Here is a 13,921-nt window from a genome sequence, read left to right as displayed (position 1 = left end):
AGCACTAGAATTTGATGGCCCGCTGCTCACAGGAAGTCAGTGGTCTCAGGAATGAGAGCCCCTACCGTCTTCATTTGTTCTTGCCTGTTGTATGCAGCTTTCTCCTTTATGTAGATACGAACGGGACATATTTTAGAATTCGAAAGAGTAGAAAGTGGGACCTAATTGTGCAATCTAGCATCCATCAACATAAAACATTGCTAATAGCTTGCGTTGGCAGCATGGTTAGTGGTCCATCTTGTATATTTATGTGCAGCATCAAAAACTTCTTTCTGTACCACTTGGGCACTATGCTCTGCACCAACATGGTCATTCCTGTGCATTTGCCAACCAGCTAAATGGTTGCCTTATTACTGTGTTTGTTGATCATGTGATTCAGCACAAGGTGAGAGTAAACTGTTGGCATTTATTATGAGGCATTGCATCAAAAGTGGACAACATGCCAAAACACTTAACGTGGCAATATTCATGATTCCTGAAACTGTCTTCCTCATTTGCTGCCATGTTCTATACACGTATGATACTGCATGCAACTGCTCTGCGACCTCCACTCAGACACTGTGCACATTGCTAAGAATTGGAGGCTATCCTTAGCTCCAACAACTAGTACCCTTCATGTCAGGACCACATTGCAGCAAGACCTCCAAAGCAACATCCTCAACAAAGAAACAATCTTGCTCCTTCCTTGCTGACATGGTGATTGTACAGAAGATATTTGAGGGCACATCAAAGGCCAAGGCAGTTTTAATGCAGCAATGAGCAGTCGTTAAATGGCTGGAGCCAGGTATCTTGTCTGTTAATATCAGTGTGCTCCCTACTCTCAATGCGCGCAGGGATCTTCATTTAAATACTCGGTGTTAATGGTGCACAAGAAGAGCAGCAATACCACAACGACTGCAATTAGACCAGAGAGCAAGTCTCATGATGTATGATACTAACCTCTCGATTGCATTATTTCTGTGTAATCCTACCCATTATTCTAAATATATATAGGCAATTTTTAAATTTTCAACAGCAGAATTTTTGCAAGAAATATTTAATTGAATTAAATTTACTTTACCTCTTTGTATTAAACCATAACAGCAAGACAACAGGGCAACTTTCAATTGGCAAAACACAAATTTAGGGCTGATATCAGAGTTCTTCACACAACGAATGATCAACACGAGGACTGGGCTTCTAGGTAGGGTAATGATGAGGGATTGTAAGTTCTTCTGGATGGAGTGAGTTAGGGATGGGTTCAGATGACTTCCAAATCTGTATTTATCTTTTGATATGAAGTTAAATCTTCTGTTCACTTGGACATTACTAAAATGATTGATTATTTTTATTGTGTAGGTTTTGTATCAGCTGAAAGGTAATACTCAGATGTTGGTCATAAATAGTACGAATCCTGGGCAACTGAAAGCAGTCCATGTCCTTCCTCCGGGTCAGTTGATGGACAACAAAGGCCAGTGCGTCCAGTTTAATTCACTGGCTGGTTCAATGGAAAACACTGCAATGCATCCAGGTGAAGGTACAGTACATAATAAATAGAAAAGATCTGAGAGCAGAGCAAGCCACCACATTCCTAGGCAAAGGTAGTGTTAGTCACACAAAAGGATGATTTGCATAAAGTAAGGTAATAGATAAGTGTACGAAAGCAAAATACAGGAAACTCTCTCTTAACCGGCAAAATTCAGGAGTAGGTTCAGGTAAGTTTTACTATATATTAGTGGCCGTGTAACCGGGGTTTCTGGATCTGTGGCCGTGTAACCGGGGTTCCTGCACCTGTGGCCGTGCAACAGGGACTCCTGGATCTGTGGCCGTGTAACCGGGACTCTTGCACAAGTGCCGTGTAACCGTGGCTCCTGCACCTGTGGCCGTGTACGGGGCTCTCGTACCTTAGTAAGTATACCTCTCTGTAATCCGGACTTTTTGATCAACCAGCACCACGCCAGTCCCGTCGGTGCTGGATAAAAAAAAGAGTTTCCTGTACCTGGATGCTGGAAATTTGAAATAAAAACAGAAAATGCTGGAAATACTGAGCAGGTCAGGCAGCATCTGCAGAGAGAAACCGAGTCGATGACCCTTTGTGTATGTTGGAAGATGAGACACCTGGCCTTTCCAATCTGATCCCTATTGATGATGCTTGCCACCTTTTGTGTAACAGTTTTGTAGCAATTATTATATCTGAATGGATAACTCAGATTGCAAGAGAACTGAGTTTTGATAGTTCCACTCTGAGTTAACATGAATCCAGCATAAAGTTCCCACATTAAAAAGAAAGACTTGCATTTATACAGCGCCTTTCACGACCACCAAAGTGCTTTACAGCCAATGAAGTACTTTTGAAGTGTAGTCACTGTTGTAATGTAGAAAACATGGCAGCCAATTTGCGCACAGCAAGCTCCCACAAACAGCAAAGTGATAATGACCAGCTAATCTGTTTGTGTTGATTTGAGGGATAAATATTGGACCGGACACTGGAGATAACTCCCCTGCTCTTCTTCGCAATAGTGCCATGGGACCTTTTACATCCACCTGAGAGGTCAGACGGGGCCTCAGTTTAACGCCTCATCCGAAAGACGGTACCTCCAACAGTGCAGCACTCCCTCAGTATTGCACTGGAGTGTCGGCCTAGATTTGGGTTTTTGTGCTCAAGTCTCTGGACTTTAACCCACAACCTTCTGACTCAGGCGACGGTGCTGCCAACTAAGCCACGGCTGACACTCATTACCAACCAATGTGATGGAGCAAAACTCCGCAATACAGCCTTAGAAGGAGTGGTTGAAACAATGTCAGCCATGACCATTTGCATTCCACAGATGGCATTTCCATGGTGCCAGCACCACAGCAACCATCTTGTTCTATACAACATTCAATCCTCCGAATCTATTGTGCATCCTCTGAACCAGATATTTATCCTTTTCTTTTAAAAAAGAGTTAATTGGCTCAACCAGTTTTATTGGTAGGTTTATTCTATAGTTCCACTGTTCTGCAAGGGAAAAATCTAGTCTTATTTGAGCCTCTGCATTCACAGTCCAAATTAAATAGCCTTCTTATGTCTATTATCCATTCTTCTTAGCATCTTAAAATTTCATCACATTCCTTTTCCATCTTATTTTCTCTGATTAACATCAGTTTCAGCTTTGCATAAGTATATCTCCATAACTTAGAGCCTGATGTTCCTAAATCATTTTAGTTGCTCCAGCAAAGCTCTCTGATGATGCACTGATCTCCTTTTGAAGGTAGGATGTCCAAAATTGTGTGCAGTATTCCAAATATGAACCTCATCAGTGATCTACACAAAATAAGAGAGCACATCAAAGGCCCAGACAGTTTTAATGCAGCAATGAGCAGTCGTTAAATGGCTGGAGCCAGGTATCTTGTCTGTTAATACCAGTGTGCTCCCTATTCTCAATGCGCGCAGGGATCTTCATTTAAATACTCGGTGTTAATGGTGCACAAGAAGAGCAGCAGTCCCACAACGACTGCAATTAGACAAGAGAGCAAGTCTCATGATGTATGATACTAAACCTTTCGATTGCATTATTTCTGTGTAATCCTACCCATTATTCTATATTTATATGCAATTTTTCATTTTCAACAGCAGAATTTTTGCAAGAAATGTTTAACATAGAAACATAGAAGATAGGAGCAGGAGTAGGCCATTCAGCCCCTCGAGCCTGCTCCGCCATTCAACGTGATCATGGCTGATCATCCAAATTCAGTACCCGGTCCCTGCTTTCTCCCCATACCCCTTGATCCCTTTAGCCTTGAGAAATATATCCAACTCCTTCTTGAATATATTTAATGAATTGGCCTCTACTGCCTTCTGTGGTAGAGAATTCCACAGGTTCACCACTCTCTGGGTGAAGAAATTCCTCCTCATTTCTGTCCTAAATGGCCTACCCCTTATCCTTAGACTGTGACCCCTGGTTCTGGACTCCCCGACCATCGGGAACATTCTTCCTGCATCTAGTCTGTCCAGTCCTGTCAGAATTTTATAAGTTTCAATGAGATCCCCTCTCATTCTTCTAAACTCTAGCGAGTACAAGCCCAATCATCCCAATCTCTCCTCGTACATCATTCCTGCCATCCCAGGTATCAGCCTGGTGAATCTTCGCTGAACTCCTTCCATGGCAAGAACATCCTTCCTCAGATAAGGCGACCAAAACTGCACACAATACTCAAGATGTGGTCTCACCAAGGCCCTGTACAACTGCAGCAAGACATCCTTGTTCCTGTACTCAAACACTCTCGCTACGAAGGCCAACATACTATTTGCCTTTTTAACCGCCTGCTGCACCTGCATGCTTACCTTCAGCGACTGGTGCACAAGGACACCCAGGTCTTGTTGCACTTCCCCTTCTCCCAATCTATTGCCATTCAGATAATAATCTGCCTTCCTGTTTTTTCCACCAAAGTGGATAACCTCACATTTATCCACGTTATATTGCATCTGCCATGCTTCTGCCCAATCACCCAACCTGTCCAAATCATCCTGGATTTTCTCGGCATCCTCCTCACAGCACACACGCCCACCCAGCTTTGTGTCGTCTGCAAATTTGGAGATATTACACCTAGTTCCCTTGTCTAGATCATTAATATATATTGTGAATAGTTGGGGTCCAAGGACCGATCCCTGCGGTTGACCACTACTCACTGCCTGCCATTCGGAAAAAGACCCATTTATTCCAACTCTTTGCTTTCTGTCTGCCAACCAGTTCTCTATCCAAGTCAATACCTTGCCCCCCATCCCATGTGCCTTAACTTTACACGCTAATCTCTTATGCGGGACCTTATCGAAAGCCTTCTGAAAGTCCAAATACACCACATCCACTGGTTCTCCCTTATCTATTTTACCAGTTACATCCTCAAAAAATTCCAGATTAGTCAAGCACGATTTACCCTTTGTAAATCCATGTTGACTTTGTCTGATCCTGTCACTGTTTTCCAAGTGCTCTGCTATTACATCTTTTATGATGGATTCTAGCATTTTCCCCACTACCGATGTCAGGCTTACTGGTCTGTAATTCCCCGTTTTCTCTCTATCACCTTTTTTGAATAGTGGGGCAACATTAGCTACCCTCCAATCCATGGGTACTGTTCCAGATTCCATCGACTGTTGGAAGATGATCAGCAATGCATCTACTATTTCTAGGGCCACTTCCTTAAGTACCCTTGGATGTAGATTATCAGGCCCTGGGGATTTATCGGCCTTCAATCCCGTCAATTTCCCTAACACCATTTCCCTACAAATACTGATTTCTTTCAGTTCCTCCTTCTCATCAGACCCTATGCTCTCCAACATCTCTGGGAGGTTATTTGTGTCCTCCTTTGTGAAGACAGAACCAAAATATGCATTTAATTGGTCTGCCATTTCTTTGTTCCCCATTATAAATTCCCCTGATTCTGACTGCAAGGGACCTACGCTTGATTTCACCAATCTTTTTCTCTTCACATATCTATAAAAGCTTTTACAGTCAGTTTTTATGTTCCCTGCAAGCTTACTCTCATTCTATTTTCCCCTTCTTAATTAATCCCTTTGTCCTCCTTTGTTGAATCCTAAACTGCTCCCAATCCTCAGGGTTACTGCTTTTTCTGGCCAATTTATATGTCCTCTCCTTGGATCTTATGCTATCCCTAATTTCCCTTGTTAGCCACGGTTGAGTCACTTTTTTTGTTTTATTTTTATGCCAAACTGGGATGAACAAATTCTGTAGTTCATCCATGCGGTCTTTGAATGTTTGCCATTGCCTATCCACCGTCAACCCTTTGAGTGACATTCCCCAATCAATCCTACCCAACTCGCGCCTCAGACCATCATAGTTTCCTTTGTTTAAATTCAGGACCCTAGTCTCTGAGTCAACAACTTCATTCTCCATCTTAATGAAGAATTCTATCATATTATGATCACTCCGACCCAAGGGGCCTCGTACAACAAGATTGTTAATTAATCCTTTCTCGTTACATAATACCCAGTCTAAGATGGCCTGATCTCTGGTTGGTTCCTCGACATATTGGTCCAGGAAACCATCCCGTAAACACTCCAGGAATTCCTCCTCCACAATATTGTTACTAATTTGGTTAGCCCAATTTATATGTAGATTAAAGTCACCCATGATGACTGCTGTGCCCTTATTGCACGCTTCTCTAATTTCCCTTTTAATGCCATCCCCAACCTGCGCATTACTGTTTGGAGGTCTATATACCACGCCCACTAACGTTTTCTGCCCCTTGGTATTTCTCAGTTCTACCCATACAGATTCCACATCTTCAGAGCTAATATCCTTCCTTACAATTGTGTTAATCCCTTCTTTAACCAGCAATGCTACCACACCTCCCTTTCCTTTTTGCCTATCTTTCCTGAATATTGAATACCCCTGGATGTTGAGTTCCCAGCCTTGGCTACCCTGGAGCCATGTTTCCGTAATCCCAATCAAATCATAATCGTTTACCTCTATTTGCGCAGCTTATTCATCCACCTTATTACGAATGCTGCTCGCATTAAGACACAAAGCCTTCAGGCTTGTTTTTTTAATGCTCTTCGACCTATTAGAATTATTATTTACTGTGGCCATGTTTGATTTAAACCGTTGATTTCTCTGACTGCCACTTTTGTTTTTCTCCTTCCTATCTTTTGCTTTTATCCTTGTTTCCCTTTCCTTTGTCCCCCTGCTGAGGTTCCCAACCCCCTGCCATTTTAGTTTAAACCCTCCCCCAGAGCACTAGCAAACACTCCCTCTAGGACATCGGTCCTGGCCCTGCCCAGGTGCAAACCGTCCGGTTTGAACTGGTCCCACCTCCCCCAGAACCGGTTCCAATGTCCCAGGAATTTGAATCCCGCCCCCTCGCACCATTCCTCTAGCCACGTATTCATCTGAAATATCCTTCTATTTCTACTCTGACTAGCACGTGGCACTGGCAGCAATCCTGAGATTACTACCTTTGAGGTCCTATTTTTTAATTTACCTCCTAACTCCCTATATTCAGCTTTTAGGACCTCATCCCGTTTTTTACCTGTATCGTTGGTGCCTAATTGAATTAAAAATTGGGTAGCGCTGCACTACCTTCACCGGGGCGCTAAAGTTAGCGCCCCCGTGGCCGATTTTCCTAAGTAGCACCCCGCGCCCCTCTTGGGGCACTGCGAGCAATTATCGCGGCGTTACATGCAGTGGTACTGCAGGAGTGCAGAGATCTCGAAGGCTTGTAGGGCTGGAGGAGATTACAGAAATAGGGAAGGGCGAGGCATGGAGAGATTTGAAAATAAGGATGCGGATTTTAAAACAGATGTTATCGGACCAGGAGTCCATGTAGGTCAGCAAGCACAGGGGTGATTGGAGAACAGGACTTGGTGCAAGTTAAGATATGGGAAGCAGAGTTTTCGGGGAGCACAAGTTTATATAGGGTGGAAGATGGGAGACCGGCCAAGAGAGCATTGGAATAGTCAAGTCTAGAGGTAATAATGGCATGGATGAAGGATTCAGCAGCAGATGAGCTGAGGCAGGGTCGGAGTCGGGCGAGGTTACGGAGGTGGAAGTAGGCAGTCTTAGTGATGGAGCGGATATGTGGTCGGAAACTCATCTCAGAGTCAAACACAACACCAAGGTTGTGAACGGTCTGGCTCAGCTTCAGACAGTTGCCAGGGAGAGGAATGGAAATGGTGGTCAGGGAATGGAGTTTGTGGCGTGGCCCAAAGAAGATGGCTTCAGTCTTCACAATATTTAGTTGGAGGAAATTTTTTGCTCATCCAATACTGGATGTTGGACAAGCAGCATGACAAATTAGAGACAGTGGAGAGGTCAAGAGAGGTGATGGTGAGGTCGAGCTGAGTGTCATCAGTGTACAAGTGGAACCTGGTGTTGTGTTTTCGGAGGATGTTGCCAAGGTGCAGCATGTAGATGAGAAATAGAAAGGGGCCAAGGATAGATCCTTGGGAGACTCCAGAGGTAATAGTACAGGAGCGCAGTTCCACCCAGAAGGATGAGGGGCATTGGAGGAGGATGGCATGGTCAAACATAGAAACATAGAAGGTAGGAGCAGGAGTAGGCCATTCGGCCGCTCGAGCCTGCTCCGCCATTCGATGAGATCATGGCTGATCATCCAAACTCAGTACCCCGTACCTGCCTTCTCCCCATATCCCTTGATACCTTTAGCTCTAAGAAATATATCTAACTCCTTCTTGAATATATTTAATGAATTGGCCTCTACTGCCTTCTGTGGTAGAGAATTCCACAGGTTCACCACTCTCTGGGTGAAGAAATTCTTCCTCATCTCTGTCCTAAATGGTTTACCCCTTATCCTTAGACTATGACCCCTGGTTCTGGACTCTCCGACCATCGGGAACATTCTACCTGCATCTAGTTTGTCCAGACCTGTCAGAATTTTATAAGTTTCGATGAGATCCCCTCTCATTCTTCTAAACTCCAGTGAGTATAAGCCCAATCGACCCAATCTCTCCTCATACGGCATTCCTGCCATCCCAGGGATCAGCCTTGTGAATCTTCGTTGAACTCCTTCCATGGCAAGAACATCCTTCCTCAGATAAGGTGACCAAAACTGCACACAGTACTCAAGGTGTGGTCTCACCAAGGCCCTGTACAACTGCAGCAGGACATCCTTGCTCCTGTACTCAAACCCTTTTGCTATGAAGACCAACATACCATTTGCCTTCTTCACCGCCTGCTGCACCTGCATGCTTACCTTCAGCGACTGGTGCACAAGGACACCCAGGTCTCGTTGCACTTCCCCTTCTCCCAATCTATTGCCATTCAGATAATAGTCTGCCTTTCTGTTTTTGACACCAAAGTGGATAACCTCGCATTTATCCACGTTATATTGCATCTGCCACGCTTCTGCCCAATCACCCAACCTGTCCAAATCATCCTGGATTTTCTCGGTATCCTCCTTGCAGCACACACGCCCACCCAGCTTTGTGTCGTCTGCAAACTTGGAGATATTACATCTAGTTCCCTTATCTAGATCATTAATGTATATTGTGAATAGCTGAGGTTCAAGGACCGATCCCTGCGGTACCCCACTAGTCACTGCCTGCCACTCGGAAAAAGACCCGTTAATTCCTACTCTCTGCTTTCTGTCCGCCAACCAGTTCTCTATCCAAGTCAATACCTTGCCCCCAATCCCATGTGCCTTAACTTTACACGCTAATCTCTTATGCGGGACCTTATCGAAAGCCTTCTGAAAGTCCAAATACACCACATCCACTGGTTCTCCCTTATCTATTTTACCAGTTACATCCTCAAATAATTCCAGATTAGTCAAGCACGATTTACCCTTTGTAAATCCATGTTGACTTTGTCTGATCCTGTCACTGTTTTCCAAGTGCTCTGCTATTACATCTTTTATGATGGATTCTAGCATTTTCCCCACTACCGATGTCAGGCTTACCGGTCTGTAATTCCCCGTTTTCTCTCTACCACCTTTTTTGAATAGTGGGGTAACATTAGCTACCCTCCAATCCATGGGTACCGTTCCAGATTCCATCGACTGTTGGAAGATGATCAGCAATGCATCTACTATTTCGAGGGCCACTTCCTTAAGTACCCTCGGATGTAGATTATCAGGCCCTGGGGATTTATCGGCCTTCAATCCCATCAATTTCCCCAACACCATTTCCCTACAAATACTGATTTCTTTCAGTTCCTCCTTCTCATCAGACCCTATGCTCTCCAACATCTCTGGGAGGTTATTTGTGTCCTCCTTTGTGAAGACAGAACCAAAATATGCATTTAATTGGTCTGCCATTTCTTTGTTCCCCATTATATCTTCCCCTGCTTCTGACTGCAAGGGACCTACACTTGATTTCACTAATCTTTTTCTCTTCACATATCTATAAAAGCTCTTACAGTCAGTTTTTATGTTCCCAGCAAGCTTACTTTCATATTCTATTTTCCCCTTCTTAATTAATCCCTTTGTCCTCCTTTGTTGAATCCTAAACTGCTCCCAATCCTCAGGGTTACTGCTTTTTCTGGCCAATTTATATGCCCTCTCCTTGGATCTTATGCTATCCCTAATTTCCCTTGTTAGCCACGGTTGAGTCACCCTTTTTGTTTTATTCTTATCCCAAACTGGGATGAACAACTTCTGTAGTTCATCCATGCGGTCTTTGAATGTTTGCCATTGCCTATCCACCGTCAACCCTTTGAGTGACATTCCCCAATCAATCCTACCCAATTCGCACCTCATACCATCGTAGTTTCCTTTATTTAAATTCAGGACCCTTGTCTCCGAGTCAACTACTTCATTCTCCATCCTAATGAAGAATTCTATCATATTATGATCGCTCTGACCCAAGGAGCCTCGTACAACAAGATTGCTAATTAATCCTCTCTCATTACATAATACCCAGTCTAAGATGGCCTGATCTCTGGTTGGTTCCTCGACATATTGTTCCAGAAAACCATCCCGTAAACATTCTAGGAATTCCTCCTCCACAGTATTTTTACTAATTTGGTTAGCCCAATCTATATGTAAATTAAAGTCACCCATGATGACTGGTGTGCCCTTATTGCACGCGTCTCTAATTTCCCATTTAATGCCATCCCCAACCTCCGTATTACTGTTTGGAGGTCTATATACCACTCCCACTAACGTTTTCTGCCCCTTGATATTTCTCAGTTCTACCCATACAGATTCCGCATCATCAGAGTTAATATCCTTCCTTTCAATTGTGTTAATCCCTTCTTTAACCAGCAATGCTACCCCACTTCCCTTTATTTTTTGCCTATCCTTCCTAAATATTGAATACCCCTGGATGTTGAGTTCCCAGCCTTGGCCATCCTGGAGCCATGTTTCTGTAATCCCAATCAAATCATATTCGTTTACCTCTATTTGCGCAGCTAATTCGTCCACCTTGTTCCGAATGCTCCTTGCATTAAGACACAAAGCCTTCAGGCTTGTTTTTTTAACGCTCTCAGACCTACATGAATTATTATTTACTGTGACCATGTTTGATTTAAACCGTTGAGTTTTTTGCCTTCTAATTTTGTTTTTCTCCTTCCTGTCTTTTGCTTCTTTCCTTGTTTCCCTTTCCTCTGTCTCCCTGCTCAGGTTCCCAAACCCCTGCCACTTTAGTTTAAACCCTCCCCAACAGCACTAGCAAACACTCCCCCTAGGACATCGGTCCCGGCCCTGCCCAGGTGCAAACCGTCCCGTTTGTACTGGTCCCACCTCTCCCAGAACCGGGTCCAAGGAATTTGAATCCCTCCCCCTTGCACCATTCCTCTAGCCACGTATTCATTTGAAATATCCTCCTATTTCTACTCTGACTAGCATGTGACACTGGTAGCAATCCTGAGATTACTACCTTTTGAGGTCCTATTTTTTAATGTACCTCCTAACTCCCTATATTCTGCTTTTAGGACCTCATCCCGTTTTTTACCTATATCGTTGGTGCCTATGTGCACCACGACAACTGGCTGTTCGCCCTCCCCTTCCAAAATGTTCTGCAGCTGCTCTGAGACATCCTTGACCCTTGCACCAGGGAGGCACCACACCATCCTGGAGTCTCGATTGCGGCCACAAAAACGCCTACCTATTCCCCTTACAATTGAGTCCCCTATCGCTATAGCTCTTCCACTCTTTTTCCTCCCAGCCTGTGCAGCAGAGCCACCCATGGTGCCAGGAAGTTGGCTGCTGCTGCCTTCCCCTGATGCGTCATCCCCCCCAACAGTATTTAAAGTGGTATATCTGTTGGAGAGGGGGATGGCCACAGGGGATTCCTGCACTACCTGCCTGCGCCTCTTACTCTGCCTGCTGGTCACCCATTCCCTTCCTGCCTGTACACCCTTTACCTGCGGTGTGACCAACTCGCTATATGTGATATTCCTCAGCATCGCGAATGCTCCAAAATGAATCCATCCGCAGCTCCAGTGCCGCAATGCGGTCTGTTAGTAGCTGCAGCTGGACACACTTCCCACACACATGGTCGTCAGGGACGCAGGAAGCGTCCCTGATTTCCCACATAGAGCAGGAGGAGCACACTACAGGGCTGGGCTGTCCTGCCATGACTTACCCTTTAACTAATTAATTAAAATTAAATGACTCCCACCAATTTCACTACAGTTAAATGATATATTTAAGGGCCCTGTGTTGAAAGCTGCAGATAGGTCAAGAAGGATGAGGAGACTAGTTTACCACGGTCATAGTCACATAGAATGCCATTTGTAACGTTGATAAGGGCCGTTTCAGTACTGTGGCTTGGGCAGATACCTGATTGGAGGGATTCAAACATGGAATTGCAGTATAGTACACATGGGGACTGATAATGTGATTGGAAGTGTCAGAAGCACTGCTGCAACACCATATTATTGGGTGCAGAGGCTTGAGGCATATAAATGCAATACCTAAGGGCTTTCAATGAATCTCATAGCACAACTTTGTCCTGCAAAGTGGACTTGAAATGGGGTAATAACCAGTGCCTGAATAAAATCCTAAAAATAAACAGGAGTTATCTTTGCACCTAACCAGTCTCACAGCTGCATGCCTCTTGGAGATGATCCATTACCTCCTTGTTCTTGATCGGTTGATGGCCGTGAAACTATGAGCACTAACTATAGGTAGTGGGTGTCTGAACCTGTATACTTGATAATGCATCTGTTCTCATTTGAGCTGGTGGCTTTTTGTTACAGATATGGCATTGCCTTGAGAGCAACTCAATCATCCGTGCCAAATTCTTGCCACTCTCTTAGCATGGTCAGAAGTCTGTGTGGGAACAGACCCATCAAGTGTTGATGATGAGCTACCAAACTATATTTGTATGCAGGTCCAGTGAGGTCTGAATCGCTGGGCTCAGGAGCTGAAGGAGTCTCTGGCCAGAAGATTGCAGCTTGTTCAAATCAACCTACACTTTCTCCTCCTCACTCATGCTCAATACTTCACCAAATGCTGTCTCCCGAAACTCCACTAATTAATCTCCTCCACGAATCAATATACCAATGCTGATGTTTGCCACAATAAGAGTTTGTGATGCTAGGCACCGTGAGATGTTTGGTTGGGGCTTGTTGGTGGCATTTGACACCTCCTCTTGGTGGACACCTAGAGGAAAAGAAGATGGCTCCAAAGTTTTACATGGTGAATTGTACTGGATTTGCACCAATGAGTCTGGAGTTGTACCCACTGCCGCTATGCACATCTGACCCCATTATCATTTGTGGGGTCATCTCATTTCAAAATCCATTGTTGGTTCTTTAGCACAGATCCTGTGTAAAAAGAGGTACTTTGCTGAGGGTGCTTGGAAATTAGAGTGGAGCTTTTAAAAAGCCAATTCAGAATGAAGATTCAGCAGCTGGTTAGGGAGCAGCGGGGGTAAGTCGGAAAGTGTTTGGATTACTCCGTTCAGTCAGCTAACTGCACTGGATGGCTCATGTGTGATTTTTGTCTCACTTTCAAGAATATCTTCCACTGAAGGATCTGGCACAGACAGCCAAAAAATGAACAAGGGCAATGCAGAGGACTAAAAAGAGCACACAATTTCAGTGAGACTGGCTGCCAAACCCTCCTCGAGGAGACTGAGCAAAGGGACCCCCAAATAAATTTATCTCATGCCATGTGGCAGGAGGTGTCTCTCACTCCCCAAACCTGCAGACCAATGCCACAAGATGTTCAATGACCTGACCAGAGCAGGCAAGTTAACTCATTCTCCCTTTTCTTCCTTGGGCACCATTACATTCTTCACCCTCAAAAATTAAGAGTTACACAACGAGCCCTTGACACTGCACTCAAGAGAATCATAGAAATTTATGGCACAGAAGGAGGCCATTCAGCCCATCATATCTGTGCCAGCCAAAAAAGAGTTATCCAGCCTAATCCCACTTTGCAGCTATTGGTCCATAGCTTTGTAGGATATAGCACTTCTCAAGTGCATAGCCAAGTACTTTTTAAATGTGATGAGGGTTTCTACCACACTTTCAAGCAG

At 44.4% G+C, this 13,921-nt stretch overlaps 1 protein-coding gene across 1 annotated transcript in view; it reads left to right on the top strand.

Moving 5' to 3' along the window:
* The window catches only part of LOC147106717 (uncharacterized), a 199,665-nt gene that overhangs the window by 103,126 nt on the left and 82,618 nt on the right, over nucleotides 1-13,921 (top strand). The window contains exon 6 of the mRNA XM_086007774.1: nucleotides 1,339-1,516. Coding sequence (XP_085863900.1) covers nucleotides 1,339-1,516 — 178 coding nt within the window. The remainder of the gene's footprint in view (nucleotides 1-1,338; nucleotides 1,517-13,921) is intronic.

This window comes from Somniosus microcephalus, chromosome 15, assembly GCF_052327205.1.
Source record: "Somniosus microcephalus isolate GS21.2 chromosome 15, FLI_Smic_1.0, whole genome shotgun sequence".
In the NCBI taxonomy this organism is placed as follows: Eukaryota; Metazoa; Chordata; class Chondrichthyes; order Squaliformes; family Somniosidae; genus Somniosus; species Somniosus microcephalus.
This window is presented reverse-complemented; position numbering and strand designations above follow the sequence as displayed.